This window comes from Astyanax mexicanus, chromosome 5 (genome assembly GCF_023375975.1).
Source record: "Astyanax mexicanus isolate ESR-SI-001 chromosome 5, AstMex3_surface, whole genome shotgun sequence".
Taxonomy (NCBI): domain Eukaryota; kingdom Metazoa; phylum Chordata; class Actinopteri; order Characiformes; family Acestrorhamphidae; genus Astyanax; species Astyanax mexicanus.
This window is the reverse complement of record NC_064412.1, coordinates 9,233,925-9,251,474: the sequence shown is the minus strand read 5'-3', so window position 1 is coordinate 9,251,474 and position 17,550 is coordinate 9,233,925. Positions and strand designations below refer to the sequence as shown.

The 17,550-nt window shown below is 37.3% G+C and overlaps 1 protein-coding gene across 5 annotated transcripts in view; it reads right to left on the bottom strand.

Moving 5' to 3' along the window:
* arhgap9 (Rho GTPase activating protein 9) overlaps positions 1-17,550 on the bottom strand; it is a 67,121-nt gene that overhangs the window by 14,463 nt on the left and 35,108 nt on the right. For 2 of the 5 annotated variants that reach the window (XM_049479135.1, XM_049479138.1), the window contains exons 4-9: positions 15,424-15,654; positions 13,941-14,027; positions 6,009-6,065; positions 5,249-5,413; positions 2,774-2,845; positions 415-476 (exon numbers count right to left, since the gene is read on the bottom strand). In XM_049479135.1, the coding sequence (XP_049335092.1) occupies positions 415-476; positions 2,774-2,845; positions 5,249-5,413; positions 6,009-6,065; positions 13,941-14,027; positions 15,424-15,654 (674 nt within the window). The remainder of the gene's footprint in view (positions 1-414; positions 477-2,773; positions 2,846-5,248; positions 5,414-6,008; positions 6,066-13,940; positions 14,028-15,423; positions 15,655-17,550) is intronic. The other 3 variants (XM_022675636.2, XM_049479136.1, XM_049479137.1) reach the window with 3 other exon arrangements.

The following is a 17,550-nucleotide window of genomic DNA, read 5'->3' as shown; positions in this document are numbered from 1 at the left end:
ACTGCAGGGGCCAGCAGTAAGACCAAAAACTAGCACTGTGAATTGTGACAGCTGAACAATTCATATGCATTCACAGGAAAAATACGTTTAATGAGATTCATTTTTAATGTATTAATAAAAAATATTTTTGCTTTGTTCAATCATACTTGCTTACATTGAAATACTGGAAACTTATATTATAGTGATTAGAGCTGTTTATTATTTTATTATAATAGTGTCTCTGAACTTTTAAAAGTAATAAATTGGGCTTTTTGATTAGAATCATGTGTTGGGAAAAGACTACAGTGCATTGCTTTAATACTATAGTGTCAAATAAAAAACATGGCCACTTGGCTACATGGTTATGTGTGTGTATATAAGTATCTATGAATGTGTGTGTGTGTGTAAGACATGTGTCCTTTAAGATCAGCTCACCTCAGTTTCCTGCCTCCCTCTGCTATCTTGGTTTTGTTCAGCAGACCTGCTTTTTCCAGCTCCTACATAAAGGAAGAAGAGTAAATGTTATCATACACATGTTCAGCAGTGATGTGAGGGGTGTTAATGTGGGTGAAAGGTTAGTGTGTTGTCAGAATGTACTACTAGAGAAGACTACTGCAGATAATCCAGTGAATAAATTTCAATAAAAAGTGTTAAACAGCAGAGATAAAGCCACAGCAGGTGAACAGAATGTGAAGCTTCAGAGCATTTATACGATTCATTAGTTGGTCTGATGATTTCTGACAATGCTGCTGCAGAGTTACTGAGTGTGAAATAGGCCAGTGTGAAATAGTGTCCAGCAGACCTGGGCAGACATGAGGAATGTGGTAATGCTATATTGAGCATTGTAAACACGAATAACCCACAAGCACATAAGTAACCATTTAGGAGAAATATATATAGAGAATGAGAACAAAGCTAAAGTGCTACAAAGATCTGTGAGAGTCTGGTTGTAATCACACACACTGCCAGAATGCTGTGTGGGCTAGAAGGTCTGGGATGGATAACTCTACAGCTGCTGAAAGATGGAGTAGGTATGGTGAAGTGATTCACATTTGGAGTTACAGGCACATACATATGTATAAGATATATGGTAAGATATATAAGAGAGAACTTAAAAATGATGAATTTCTTTGATTTTACCAAATTGAAAACCTTCAGAATATAATCAAGAGGAAGATGGATGATCACAAGCCATCAAACCAAGCTGAACTGCTTGAATTTTTGCACCAGGAGTAAAGCAGCATCCAAAAGCTACGAATACGACTACTTCTACTACTTTTACTACTACTATTATGACTCATACTACTACTAATACTATGACTACTTCTACTACTACGATTACTACTAATACTATGACTACTACGATTACTACTACTAATACTACTATTATTACTAATACTATTACTACGATTACTACTACAACTACAACTGCTACTATTACTATGATTACTACTACTATTATTACTACTACTATTACTACGATTACTACTACTACTTCTATTACTACTACTACTATGACTCAAACTACTACTACTACTATGACTACTACTATTACTACTTTTACTACTACTATTATGACTTATACTACTACTATTACTACTACTATTACTACTATTACTACTACTAATACTACGACTATTATTACTACTACTATTACTACTACTAATACTACTACTACTATTATTACTATTACTATTACTACTACTACTACTTTTATTGCTATTACTATTACTACTACTATTACTATGACTCATACTACAACTACAACTACTACTACCACTATTATTACTACTACTAATACTAATATTACTATTACTACTACTACTATGACTCATACTACTACTATTACTACTATTACTATTACTACTACTACTACAACTACTACTACTATTACTACTACTACTAATACTATGACTACTTTTACTACTACAATTACTACTATGACTACTACTACTACGATTACTACTACTACTATTATTGCTACTATGACTACTATGATGACTACTACTACTACTACTATTATTGCTATTACTATTACTACTACTACTATGGCTCATACTACAGCTACAACTACTACTACTACTATTATTACTACTAATATTACTAATATTACTATTACTACTACTACTATTACTCATACTACTACTATTACTACTACTACTATTACTAATATTACTATTACTACTACTACTATGACTCATACTACTACTATTACTACTACTACTATTACTAATATTACTATTACTACTACTACTATGACTCATACTACTACTATTACTACTACTACTATGACTCACACTACTACTACTATACTATGACTACTTTTACTACTACAATTACTACTATGACTACTACTACTACGATTACTACTACTACTACTATTGCTACTATGATGACTACTACTACTACTAATACTATGACTCATACTACTACTAATACTATGACTACTTCTACTATGATTACTACTACAACTACTACTACTGCTATTACTACTACTACTACTAACAACAACAACAATAGTAATAATAATAATAATAATAATAATAATAATAATCATATAATTATTTGTGAAGTATGACTTGTTACAAATTAGTTACAGTTGTACAGGTTTATGTTACAATTGCCATTGGAGTTAAGGTTACAGTTGTGTTAAGGCTCGTATTAAGATCAGGGTTAATGGAGTTATTAATAGGTTTAGGTGTAGTTGTGCATTATCCAGCTATAATAATATTAAAATAAACACACTCCGTGATACTTTAGTGCAAAAAGAAAGATGTGAGTGTGTGAGTCTCACCGGAGTCAGACCATCACTGTCCGGAGAGCTGTCTGTTGAGGGAGACTCCACCACCACTCGATACTCTGACTGCTGAGGAATATTAAAGAGGAGTTACTGCCAGATATGAGATATAAAATTAGGATGTATGTGTGTGTGTGTGTGTGCGTGTGTGTGTGTGTGAACTAGGCTATTTGTTGTTTGCATAATATTAAGGGAACATCACAATCAGTTTACACAATATTTAAGACTTCTCAGACAATACAAGCAAGACTGACACTCCTGCACTTCATATTACATACAGATTTCACACTTTATAACTGGGAGGATTGTATTAATTCTGCTGTAATTACAGAAGAAAATGACACTTTAAATTATTACTGTAGATTTAGAATTATTTAACACTTTAAATGGTTAATATTAGGTGTGTTGAGCTATTTAAATGGTTCTTGTTTCTTTGGTTTATAGCAGTTAGTTTGAAGTTTGTCAGTTTAATGAACTCAATTTGTAATAGTGTTTAAAGTATGACAAAAACACTACTACTAGAGGTGTGGTTAAAAAAAATATATATATTTTTAATTAAATCGATCTTCATTTAAATGACACCAAACGTGGCTGGGGTGCTAAGCTAACCCCGGCTGGAGCGCTAGCAGTGTCATGCGGTCGCCAGTTAGACGGAATAAATGTAGGTTAACCTGCAACTGAGTGATTTAATGTGTAAATAGTGGAATTTTGACCGTGTTATTGCTGTTAAGGCTGTTATTAATTCAGATTATTTTATCTCCAGCGATGAATGAGATTACCAGGCCAGGGAAGAGGCTCTGATAATGGGGGGAGCTGAATTCCGGTCAGACCAGCTGGTTTTGCCTTTGAATTCAATAAAGTTTTCTCTCTGCACATTATTCATTTAGCTTGTTGTCTTTTTATTATCACTATGCTTAGTTTAGTATCACATCTGTGGGTTTGGGTAAATTTCACATTTTTATTCGCAAATAAATAAGAAATGTATGAAGCATGTTATGTTTTTGTTTTATGTAACTAAAATGTCAGTATATACGTTTATACAGCATTGTAAAAAAAAAAAAGATGGCTTCCGAAGCCTCATTAATGATCTGTTCTAGATCACAAAAACATTTGAGTGGCCATTCCACATCTGTATAGAGATGTGAAGCACGATGTTGCAATTAACTAAGCTACATGATAATAAAAAAAGAATGTGACTGTTGTGTTAAGTCTATATAATAAAAACAGTAATATTTTAATAGTGGAAGTTTGAGTGTTCTTTGTATAATGACCACATTTAATATTCAAACTACAATTTTTATTATAACTGATATTTACCTCAATAAATCAATATTGAATCGAATCAGAACCTTGTGAATCAGAATTGAATCGAACTGAGAAATCACTGATGATACCCACCCCTAGCTACTACTAATAATAATATTAATAATAGAAATAATAGTATATTATAATAATATATTACAGATTTATTACAGTTGTGCATGTTATAAATGTACAACTGTAATAAATGGGATACAATAGGTAATTCACCAGAAGTTACAGTGTTATTATATGGAGTGTTAATATGTTACTACACAGTTATAAAAATACTTATTATAAAGTGGGGCTAAATAATACAAATTACACTGACTTTGTTTAAAAAGTTAAGAGTGTCGTTCACTAAAAGATTAGCTAAATATGTCATACTGAAAAATACAAAAAACAAAACATATATCAAAGATGCCGTAAACTTTCTATTTCTTTATGCAATTGAGAGTTTCGCTCTGTGGGAATCCAGAGCAGGTGGTTAAACGTATGTGGAGAAAAAAATCTACAGAAAGTAGGTTAATATTCGCCATCAAAAGTTTGTGGGCACCTACATTTCTTGTTTATTTTTAGTTAAAGATGTTTTTAATTAGTAATAACTTCCCATATTAAATAGAAAGCTATTGGCTATACATTGATTATGCAAAATTAGAAAGAACTGACAAAAGTAATTCTTTAGAAATGATGCTGTACTTCACTTCACTTTTTTCCTCTTGAAGTGTCAGCACTCAAACAGTCATCAGCACACTATGCTTAAAGCTGTTAAAAGCTAAAATTATTTTTCAGTTATTATATGGTAAAAGGTATATTTCATCAATTACTATTAAACTAACACGATTTTTAGAAAAAGGGACCTGGTAAAGTTAAAGCAAATCAAGTCAAGTCAAGTTAAATTCATTTCTAAAGCACCAACCAAAGAGCTGTTCAATACAGATGTATGCACAATTAAGTATATAAGACTAAACAACAAATAAGATATAAGATCAGTAAATAAAAGCAGTTTTGAAACATAACTTCTGCCGGTATTTTCCTTCTCTTCTTACGTCTCTGAAATATAATATATTTTTTTAAATATTAACACTATATTACTTAGAAAAAGGTCAGGTTGTCCACCAGCACTGTGTGTGAATGTATATGTGTGTGTGTGTGTGTGTGGTTGAACTCTACCTTGCCATTTGATGCGATTCTGTCTGTTTGGTTAGGCAGGAACATGGAGTAGGAGTGGCTGATTTGTTCTCCGCCCCCATCTAAGGCGGAGTTTCTGCGCTGGATGTCTGCGCTCATGAAGGAGGAGGAGCTGAGGGCGTCGGATGACGCTGCACGCTGCATGGTCTACAACAGAATAAGAGGACAGGGTAACACCTGCTCGTCCACAGCTGTTTTGTTACAGTATATTTCATCTCAGCTTGGGGTCCATTCTGTTTCATTATTATTTCTCTCATTTCAATTAACAAACTCGTTTACTGCGGGCACAAGCAAAGCAGCTTATCAGAGAGGCTGAAACCCCAAGTGTGTGCAGTGTGGCGGTGGAGATCAGCCCACTGGGTGTCCATATGGTCTGGATTACAACTCGGAAACCCCGGAGAATAGAGACAGAAACCTCTGATTTGGGGTCAGATATACACAGATCAAAGCAGCTGTAGTGGAGTTTCAGCAATAGTCATAAACTGCTGCCATCAGCAAGCAGTTTTACAGGAAGAGAAGATTTAGATGAGACTCTAAACATTAGTAAAACTAATAACTACACATTTAAAGTAGTTCATTTATGACTGTTTATGACCAGTGCTGTTGTTGGGTTACTAGAGAATTTAATTTGAATTAGTATTAAATTAGGTTTTAAGTAAGAATAGCCAAGCAAAAGCCAATCAATGACCAATGACACAATGACCAAGACAATGACCCTGTATTTGAAGATGATTTGCCTCACCTGACTCAGCTGCCAAGCATTTGCATTCTGTGTACTGTAGATGAAATCAGGAGAGAGCTGTGAGAGAAAGAGAGAGAGATAGTTTTGAGTATGAAAATCTTCAGGGCACAGTGACTCACATGCACACAGGCCCATATGCAAATACGCACTCTTTCAAGCAGCGACAGGATGCTGAGGTGGACACTCTCACCACCATCTCAGCCAAACTGAAACTAACCGTTAAACAGCAGCCGACAAGCGAAGAAAAGCGAGGCACTGTTCTGAAACATCCTTCAAACTTCAATCACCAACACCTCAAAAATTCTCCAACAACCAAAATCCCCCAAATCCCCAAAGTCACAAACCTGCATCATCTCTCCATTAGCTGTCAGGAGGCCTGCTATCTCTAAACTCTCGCTGCCGAAACACGACTGCGTTCCACTGCATTTCTACACTTCGCTTCAGTGAGCATGCCCTGCTCGAGCCGTGTGTTAGTTCCTGTCAGCTGAAATAATTGTCACACTCGACTTTCTTCCTCTTTGGTTAAAACATCACACCCAACTTACAGCAGCAGAGCTCCTCAATCTGCCCTCAGATTACAAATCCAGCAAACTCCAGCTTAATCCAGAGGGGAGAGTCCGACACTATATCTGACACAACCTCATATCTCTCACACCTCCGTCCCAATTCTTACCACACACGTCTATCCCACACTAGAAGAGTTTTTTAATCTGAACCGCAGCCTCAGCCCACTCCAGCCACGCATTTTTTTGGTGCTGAAAGGCTGAGCTTCCTCATTTTTTGGAGGAAGATGACAAAATCAGCTTGTAATGTTTCCTTCTTTCTCTCTCTCTCTCTCTCTCTATCTGTCTCTCTCTCAATCTCTCTCTCCCCCCTCTCTCTCTCTATCTGTCTCTCTCTCTTTGACTCAATCTGTCTCTCTCTCTCTATCTGTCTCTCTCTCTCGTTCTCTCAACCTCTCTCTGAGCAATACAGGAAGTGTAGCATTGTTTAAACTTTGCTGACCTTTAAACACATCCCCCCAGATCTGCCACGATAACTGTTTCTTAATGGACAATAAATGGTCCTAGTATTTATCAAGATAATTGATTTTATTATAAATTGAAAATATTTAAATACCACCAACAAAAACATATATAATTATATATATATATATATATATACAGCACCAATCAAATGTTGAAACACACCTTCTGGTTCTAAGTTTTAATAAGCTATATTTTATTCATTTTATTTATTTTCTACATTGTAGATTAATATTAAAGACATGAAAACAATTAAGGGATACATAGACACAAAAAGTGTTTGTCCTTCACAATCCCCTGATCTAAACCTGATTAACTGAAAGTTTGGGATGAGCTGGACCACAGCGTAAATAAGGTGCATGTATGAAACAAACATTTATACATATTTAAATATTTAAAAATATATTGTCGGGCCTAATTATTAGGGATTAGGGATGGATGCCAATCCAATTTAATTAATTGGGATCAGTATCACTCTGTTCATATTTTAAAGGGGCATTAAACCCCCAGATTTTTGCTGACTCCACCCTCAGCTCAAATTTGAAAAATGCTAAAAAATGGGAAGGGTACTTTAGGAGGGGCACTGGGTGATGTATAGCAGGGGTATTTAATTAGAATTCGGTATGGTCCAGTTAGAGAAAATTTCGACAGGCCAAGGTACGGACCGATTGTTAACTTGTGTTATGATTAAGTGCTCTATCACGCTTTAGTCACGCCCAGCGCGCTCGGCATAACTTTAGTTTCCGCCCGTTCTCGGGCTCCCTATCTCTTTAAAAAGGCGTTTTTTCACGGCCGCGTCCCAATTCAACAGCCGGAGCAGCGGGACCGCGACCCTGACAACACGGGTTCGATCCCGCGTGAGGAGCGGTGTGTTTATTTATTTATTTTTTCCCTTACCGCGTCTGCACAGATCTGATTGACTGAAGAGAGCGCTTGGTGACCCCACACGTGATTGGTCTGTGATTTACTGCACCACAAAGCGTGTATACAATTAAATCCTTCTCAGTAGGTTTGGGTCCGCATTGGACAATGTTTGGGACCGGACCCGGACCGCGGTCCGCCCATTAGTGACCTCTGATGTATAGGTTTAGAGGTGGGGCAGGAGGGAGAGCTGATTGGCAGCAGCACTGATATTATTGATTGACTGATCTGCATATTGTGATGTCTGCATAAATAAGTACCTGGAAACAGCATCCATGCCTATAGCCAAGGAGAAAATTACCACAATAAAAGTGTTTTTAAAGGACAGGGAAGGTTTATATAAAATTTAAGCAGAACTGGTATGATTCATTACTTCAAAGGAACATTTCAGGTATTAATTAAAAAAATATGGTTTAGGGTTTAGTAGCTCTTTCATATATTCAAGTCCGATTCTGAGTCTTTGTTTTAACCACAGAGCATCATCTGGTGTCTGCAGTGTAAAAGTATTTCATAGTAAAACATGAAAACATTAAATAATAACAATATCAAAAATGATATAAAACTATCACAAAAACTCTCTGGCTTATTTACAGGAAAACACACATCTTTTACCACCAAGAACCAAGTAGAGGCTAATGCTAATGCTAATACACTAATACACACAATACAAAAACAAAAACTGTAGCCAATTCCCCTCACTATGAAACAATTATTTAACACCAGTACTCAAGAAACTACAACAGATATCAGTCCAGAGTGTGTACCACTAATACACAAAAATAATGTGATTTTACTCATCAGCATTTCATATCTATCATTTTCTGAATGCCTCAAATAAAATGCGATATTCCAAATAGTGGTTTAAGGTCATCAAATGCTGGGTTGCATGATCCACATGTGTTCAAAAAACTATTGGAAATATAAAATGGAGGCATTTATGTAGGAAGGAGATTATGTTAGACATTTAGAAGTTTTATTAATTTGTTTAAACTTTTGGTTTAACTCTTAATTCTACATTTCCATATATATTAATTCTACCTTTCCATATATATTACTTACTCTGTGCATCCGGTTACCAATATATGAACCTGTTCTGGCCCCCAGCATTAGATCAACAGGCATTACCCTCTTAGCAGTAGCAGGATTAGCTAAACAAAAAAGCCATTTGAGGGAAATAAATAAATAACTGAAGCTGGCCGACATAATCTCCTTTTTAATTTGGCTCTGCCTTCTGCTCTAATCTGCACCATGAGGCAGACCCTCTGTGCTTGGGCAATCTGCCACTCTGTGTGTGTGTGTGTGTGTGTGTGTGCGTCAGAGAGAGAGAGAGAAGTCTGGCTAGAAAGTAAAGGATTGTCCAGAGATAATGTCATCCTGAAAATGCAGCACAGCTTTGTACTGGTACGTCCTTTTTGTGTAATAGCTCCATTTCTAATATGACTTAATCTTTTGTTAATCAGCTCAGTTCCTGCATAGTGCATTTCACTCACAAATGCACTCATACACACACACACACACTCCCACACAGCCATACACACATTTAAAAGGGGAAGCTGTTAGAGGGCAACCAGGGACAAACCTACACTTCATCTCTTGGATGTGACTATCAGGCTTAAGTGAACCTAAAACCATACAGCCTTCAGCTGTACACAACACTGCAGCCCTGCACAATCTGCGAAGAGGAGGAGAAGAGCAGCCATATCCCAGACTTACAGATTTACGCATTTTATCACAGATTAAACATACGTCAGCATTTCCCAATCCGCCCGTTCCTGGAGATCACTCCTCTAGTAGTAGTAAAATGAGTGGGAGTAGGATGGGATTGGGAACCACTAACATTTGCAATCTGAACAATTCCATGATTTTTCTTTGGTTCTTTTCATTTATTGAAAACTTGAAAGATATTCTTTTTACTATTCACAAATATTATTTTAAGAATTACGTGGTGAATGGACCAATAGAGAGCACATCTTTAATACTGAATTCTAATGAAAGTTAAGATTAAGATTTTTTCCAACTTTTATATAGCTGGCATTTAGGAAATTCATGTTTTTTCATGAATGTGACAATTTTTTATTAGAGTTGTCAACATTAACATGTTAACACATGCAATTAATCTGGAATCTGTAATGCAAATTATTCACGTGAGTTTATAGCAGTTTTATTTAATGATATAACACCATGTTGCTTACTACCGAGTTCAGAAGGTACAGTAGGTTACATTTATTTATACTTAAATTAAGCCTCTCTCTCTCTTTCTTTCTCTCTCTTCCTCACACACATACACAGCTGACATTTTACCCTTTCCAAGCTGTTGGAGATGGAATATGGAGCTACACTAGCATTTATTAAACATTAAACCCCCAGATTTTTGCTGACTCCACCCTCAGCTCAAATTTGAAAAATGCTAAAAAATGGGAAGGGTACTTTAGGAGGGGCACTGGGTGATGTATAGCAGGGGTATTTAATTAGAATTCGGTATGGTCCAGTTAGAGAAAATTTCGACAGGCCAAGGTACGGACCGATTGTTAACTTGTGTTATGATTAAGTGCTCTATCACGCTTTAGTCACGCCCAGCGCGCTCGGCATAACTTTAGTTTCCGCCCGTTCTCGGGCTCCCTATCTCTTTAAAAAGGCGTTTTTTCACGGCCGCGTCCCAATTCAACAGCCGGAGCAGCGGGACCGTGACCCTGACAACACGGGTTCGATCCCGCGTGAGGAGCGGTGTGTTTATTTATTTATTTTTTCCCTTACCGCGTCTGCACAGATCTGATTGACTGAAGAGAGCGCTTGGTGACCCCACACGTGATTGGTCTGTGATTTACTGCACCACAAAGCGTGTATACAATTAAATCCTTCTCAGTAGGTTTGGGTCCGCATTGGACAATGTTTGGGACCGGACCCGGACCGCGGTCCGCCCATTAGTGACCTCTGATGTACACTAGCATTTATTTCCTCCATTATCACTCTCAATTAAACTCACTACACTACTTTTTGCCCCATTCCCAAAAATACAAAGAGGGACCTCATTCAAATAAAATGATTCATGATTTAATTCAAGATTAAACACATAATATTGTTGTGATTAATACAATTTTATAATAATTCTATAATAATTCAATATAATTTCATTTTGCCAATCTAAGACCGACTGCTTTATACACATTTGAATACCCAGTATTAAGAGGGTATTCTTAAGAAAAAGAAAAAGTTAAATAATCATGATAATCACACAATTCTGTTTTGATTAATCCAAATAATTGTTCTAAAGAATTGACACCACTACGTTTAATGCAGGGGTGTCCAAACTTTTTTTGTTGGGGCCAGAAGGAGAAATATATTTGAAGTCACAGGAAACAGACTCTACAATAAAACAAATAATGAAATATACCTCTTTAAATAAATCATTTCCCTGATTACTTTCATTTACACACCATTTTACTTGATTTACTATCTTTATCTATCTTTGACAGTGTTGTGTAAACTAAGATTTTTCAAATTGATGTTTCATTTCATGATGTCTCTTAATATTAAACTCCTTAATTACGGCAACTTTTAGACTCTTTGGCCCATTTTTCTGCGCTAAAAATGTGCACCCTTTCCGCTTTTAGACTCGTTTGCCTGTTTTTCTGCGCTACAACTGCGCACCCTCTCCGCTTTTAGACTCTTTTGCCCCGTTTTTCTGAGCTACAACCGAGCACCCTCTCTATGATTTTAGACTCTTTGGCCCGTTTTTCTGCGCTAGAAATGCGCACTCTCTCCGATTTTAGACTCTTTTGCCCGTTTTTCTGCGCTAGAAATGCGCACTCTCTCCGATTTTAGACTCTTTTGCCCGTTTTTCTGCGCTAGAAATGCGCACCCGCTCCCCTTTTAGACTCTTTGGCCCGTTTCTGACACCTAGCGTTCAAACTTTGAATCTCACATTATAAAAACCTTCTTAACAGCGGGCCAACTTTCGTTCTATTTCTAAAATACCTCGCGGGCCGCTCCAAAAAAGGAAACGGGCCGCAAATGGCCACGGGCTGTAGTGTGGACACCCCTGGTTTAATGGGATCTTATAACAGAGTAGAATACTGCTATCTGGTGGTCAGGTTTAAACACAACACAAAATAAACCACTGTCTGTAAAAAATATTTACATTTAAAAATCTATTCTGTATTTTTTTTTAAATCAATATAGTATTGCAAAAAAAAAAAATCCTGCAATTTTTTTTTTTATATATAGATATTTTCTAACACAAAATCCCAATCAGATTTTTTTTTCTATAAAGGAATGCCATACCAGACAAAACTCAGGGTTCAAGTTGTGTGGATAGCTTGTCACAGACACATAAGTCAGAATCTGAAGTCTTTTTGAGACAGCTGATCAGTTCAGCTTGATCTGAAGAACGTCAGTGTTCCTCTAAACATGCAGTTTACTGTATACAGTGCTCATCGGCTGACCATAAGCTTCCATAGCTTGATACAGTAGCTATACAGGTTTCACAGATCAAGTACAAAACACAATATAGGGATAATATTTGGCTAAACCTGCAGTGCACCAGGGGCCTCATGTACTAAGACTTGCGTGGACTTCCTACTAAAATGTTTCGTACGCTCAGACCTGAAAAGTTCCGTACGCACAAAAAATTCCGGATTTATCAAACCTTGCGTAGGCAGAATTCCACGTACTTTCTCTTAGTACATCGCAATCAACTTGAAATCAAGCGCAAATGCACGAAAACATCACACCTGCCATGACTCCTCCCTCAATTACGCAGAGTATAATGTTATAATAATAATAATAATAATAATAATAATAATAATAATAATAATAATATGCTAGAGTATTATATGCAAGTCAAGAAAGAAAAGTGTTGCAAGACGCGTAGCGTTATAACTAATAATTACCCATGTTTATATTAATTATTCTAAGATGGATAATAAATGCTTTCATTTAAATGCTATAAATGAGTTGCTTACCAAGAAGCCGCCCGTCACACACTCAGCTTGTTTTTTTTATCCTCTTATGCTCTTGGAAATCTAAAACGGCTTATAAGTCAGTCGTCATCATGGGCCAAAAAAACATAATGGTCACGGAAAATGCGCTCTCAGTGAATCTGGCCATTAGCAATATTTTCCAACAATTCCAGCGCAAACTTTTATACATGTTTATATAATCTAGGCTAAGTGGAAACACGTTGAACGATTATTTATGTGAGCCAATGAAATTGTCTGATTAATGTACTTTATTTTACCCAATAATGGCTTACTACAATGTGTGAATAAAGGATATCTTAATAGTTGTAATTTCAATGCATCGCCTCTAAGTGTCGCCAAATGACAAAAAAGACGTATGCCCGAAACGAAAGTTCCGTGGGGAAACGCACTTTCTCACGTTCAAGTCAAATTTAGTACATCTGACCGTGAGCGTGAAATATGGCGTACGCAATGTTTTTGTGCGTCCGCACCTTTAGCACATGAGGCCCCTGGTCTTTAACCAGCCAAAATGGGCACATGTCACCCCACTACAAATTGAGCTCCACTGGCTACTTACAATCGCCTACAAGGTGATGACAGAGCAGGCCTCCCTCCCAAACTACCTTCCACTACCAGAGCAGGAGCGTCCCTCGCTACCTTTAAGAAACTCCTGAAGACAGAGCCCTTCAAAGAGCACCTACTCTCCTAACACCTCTAACAAACAAAGTACTACTAACCTCATTTCCCTCTTCCCCTCCTTTCCTCCTCTATCCTATTATTTCCTTTTCCCTCTTTAAGACCTGTCAGAAAAGTTTTTTTTTCTTGAACTTCTATGTCCTCTATTTCTAATGCACGTAAGTATTTGTAAGTTTGCTAAATGTTATGTAATGTAATGTAATGTAATTAATTGTAATGTAAGCTGTACTTTTTCACCATCTTTTTTGTTCTCAGAGTCATACTGCATGCAAACACAGGCAGACACATAGACAGACAAACACAGTAACACACACTCCACACAGCTGATTTACCCTGTGCAGTGAGTGGCTTCCTGAGCTGTGCAGGGGAAGTGACAGGTGGCCAGTGTCCCGTGGGAATGTCCCGGTGACTTGTGTGGTCTGTAAAAGAGAGAAAGTGAGAGACGAGGTGAAGCGGTTAGAGGTGTTGGTGGCTGAGTGGTTAGTGTGTGATATAAATTGTGATCAACTTAGTGCAACTTAGTTGCACACAGAATAAACTGTCAGACTGCAGTGCTTCTCTAAAGATAAAGGCTACCAGGAACAATTCATTACAATATATTAATAGACTGATATGAGCATTATTTATTGATCTACACATACTATAATGTGTGTGTAATGCATGTGTAGATGTATAAAGTACTAGAATACCCTGTGTGCATAACAAGCAGCCATGACTGTCTGACATTTAGCTCAATAATATAAATTTCCAACATGATTTTTAGTTGGAGCAGCACACTGTAAACCTATACGTTGTTTGAACTCAAATGATTTAAGTCTGTTTTACATGAAATTGTATATTTCTAAACAATACTCAACTATTTTGAGTTAGTTTAACATTTGTTGGCACATACATACATTCAAACTGAGATCTTGGTGTTGAACCAACTAATAATAACTGAGTTTAGTCTGTTGTCAGTGGCAGCTTCTTTTCCATTGGCTTCTGTCACAATCTATTTGCATACTGGGTGTGTCCAACAGTTTCTGACTAACACTCACCATCAGTGTGTAGTGATTCCCCCTGGACTACCTTAGAAATAAATCAACTTCCCCTTTTAGTTGTAAAAAGTTGATGTTTTCAGGGCGCCGAGTGGTCCAGCGGTCTAAAGCGCTGCCACTATGAGCAGGAGGTCGCAGGTTCGAACCCCCGCTCATGCAGCTTTGCAATCAAGCTGCCGGCGTTAGAGGAAGCAAAATTGGCTCTGCTCCCTCTGGGGTGGGTAGATGGCGCTCTCTCCCCATCACACTTAAGGTGGCGCTGGGAGGCATGAGGCGTCTGTGAGCGGATGAATCGGAACCTAGCCGCTGTGCTTTCCTCCGAGCGCGCTAGCTGCTCAGGCAATGATTCCTCAGCTCGAAAAAAGGGGTGATTGACTTCACACGTGTCGGAGAAGGCGTGTGCTCATCCGCATCCTCCAAGGGTCACGGGGTGGGACAATTGGATATCCAAATTGGGAGAAAAATGGGGAAAAATCAGAAATAAAATTATATAAAAAAAAAACTTGATGTTTTCATTTATGCTACCTCAAGTTTTCATTTTCCATTACTTAAAACATTTGAGCAAACCCAACTAATTAAGTAAACCTAATTACCTAAAACTAATCTGGTCTTACAGTATAACAGAAATAAAAAAGTTAAATCAGCTTCCCCTTTAGTTGTAATAACTTGATGTTCTAAGTTATGCTAACTTAAGTTTTCATTACCCATTACTTTTTTAAGGCAACCGGTTTCCTCCATTTTTTTAAGTAAATTCAGCTTTTTCGGGCTTTAAGTGCACCTGATTTGTTACTTTGTTTTGGCCGGGGTCGCTCTGTCGAGCTCGACGTGGTGGCTTCCACGAGCGCTCCTTGGTGACGGTGTGGACGTAGAAACAGCGGCCAGACGAGGGGTCTTTGTACTGATCCCAGAGCTGCAGAGTCTGTAAGGGCTTCTGGCCTGGGAGAGGATTGGGAGGCTCTGGACACTGCCTCCGCTCCTGCCCTGGCAATGAATTTTGGGAGATGTAGGCCTGTGAGAGAAACTGAGAACTGTTAGTTAAAACTGCAGCAGAGAATAACTTAATAACACAACTTACAGCTTTAGATGCTCAACCCACCTGGTCCAAATGTACTAGTGCATCTCAAAAAGTTAGAATATCATTGAAAAGTAACAGTATTTCAGTAATTTAGTTAAAATGTTCAAATCATATATTATATAGATGTATTACACACAGAATTATCTATTTTAAGCCTTTATTTATGTAGCCTAGTATAGATGTATGTAGTCTAGTATGAAGATGATCTGTGCAGAGACTCAAGAGAACTCCAGGTAAACTCCAGTCCAACTAAGCTTTAACTTTAATATATTTATATTCTACTAAAATACATTCATTTACAATGGGGCATATATGCAGCTAAAACAGGAAACAGCCTAGTGCATCCCAAATTATATTATCAACATTAACATTTTAATATAACATTATAGTCATTATGGCTTTTAGAAAAATGTGTTTTGGGGAGGGGGAGTAGTGCACTATAGGACTCTGTGTTTGAGCCTAAGCTTTTGTTCTTAATGGCTTTATATTTTTCCCCTTACATTACTTTTACTTTTAGACTATAAGTAGTTTTGAAACCATTACTTTTACACTTTTTCTTGAGAAAAAAAGCTTGAGTTGATCCTTCAACTCAAGAAATAAGAGGGTTCTGAGTATAAAACACTGTACTGTACTGTGCATTCTCTACTAAAGCTGGAGAACAGAAATACATGAAAATGATAAGAATGCAGATATGCTGAAAGAGAGGAAAGAGATTGCAAGAGACTGAGAGAGATATAAAGAGAGAGAGATAGAGACATAACTAATAGAAAAGACAAAAACAGACAGACAGAGAGAAAGAGACAGCCATTAAAGCCTTTCAGAAGCTGCACACAGGAAAAAAAACCTGACTTGCGAAGAACGCAGGGTGGAAAAAGCTCACAGAGAGGCGGATGTCACCTCCAGCACTAAAGTTAGACTGCAGATAAAAGCATTCACTAAAATGAACTTGGTCCAGACTCCTTTAGGCTCCCTCAGACTTCACTTCTGTGTGTTTGTGTGTGTGTATGTGTGTGTGTGTGTGTGTGTGTGTGTGTGTGTGTGTGTGTGTGTGTGTGAGAGAGAGAGTTTGGGTGTGTGTATGGGAAAGAGACAGGGCCAGGTAGGTCAGGGTGAGCTCATGGTGCCAGAACTGGATTACATAACTCAGCACCAGTGATGACCCACAGCCTGACTGCACGTGTGAAAGACATGCAGTTCTAAATAATCACCAGCAGATGGAGGTCTTGCTGATATTAGCAGCAGCAGCAGCAGGAGAAAATAACATTTCATAACAGCTGTGCATTCATTACAATAGATTATTGTGATGCTCTTTTTTATGAAGCTTTCTAAAAATCATCAAATACATCCTCTACAAATGCTGCAACACACAGCAGCACAAATCACAAACAGAAAAAGCAAAGAAAGAGAGAAAGGGAGATAGAGAAAGAGAGAGAGAGAGAGAGAGAGAGAAATACAGCAAACGTGAAAGAGATAAAGAGAAAGCTAGATAGAGAGAGATACAGAGAGCGAGAGAGATAGAGAAAGACAGAAAGAAAGATAGAAAAAGAGATAAACAAAAAGATAGAGAGAAAGAAAGATAAAGAGAAAGAGAGAGAGGGAGAGAAAAAGAGAGAGTGAGAGAGATACAGAGAGCGAGAGAGATAGAGAAAGACAGAAAGAAAGATAGAGAAAGAGATAAACAAAAAGATAGAGAGAAAAAAAGAGAAAGAGAGAGAGGGAGAGAAAGAAAGAGAGAGAGTGAGAGAGAGAGTGAGAGAGAAAGATAAAGAGAGAGAAAGAAAGAGAGAAAGATAAAGAGAGAGAAAGAAAGAGAAAAGGAAAGAGAGAGAG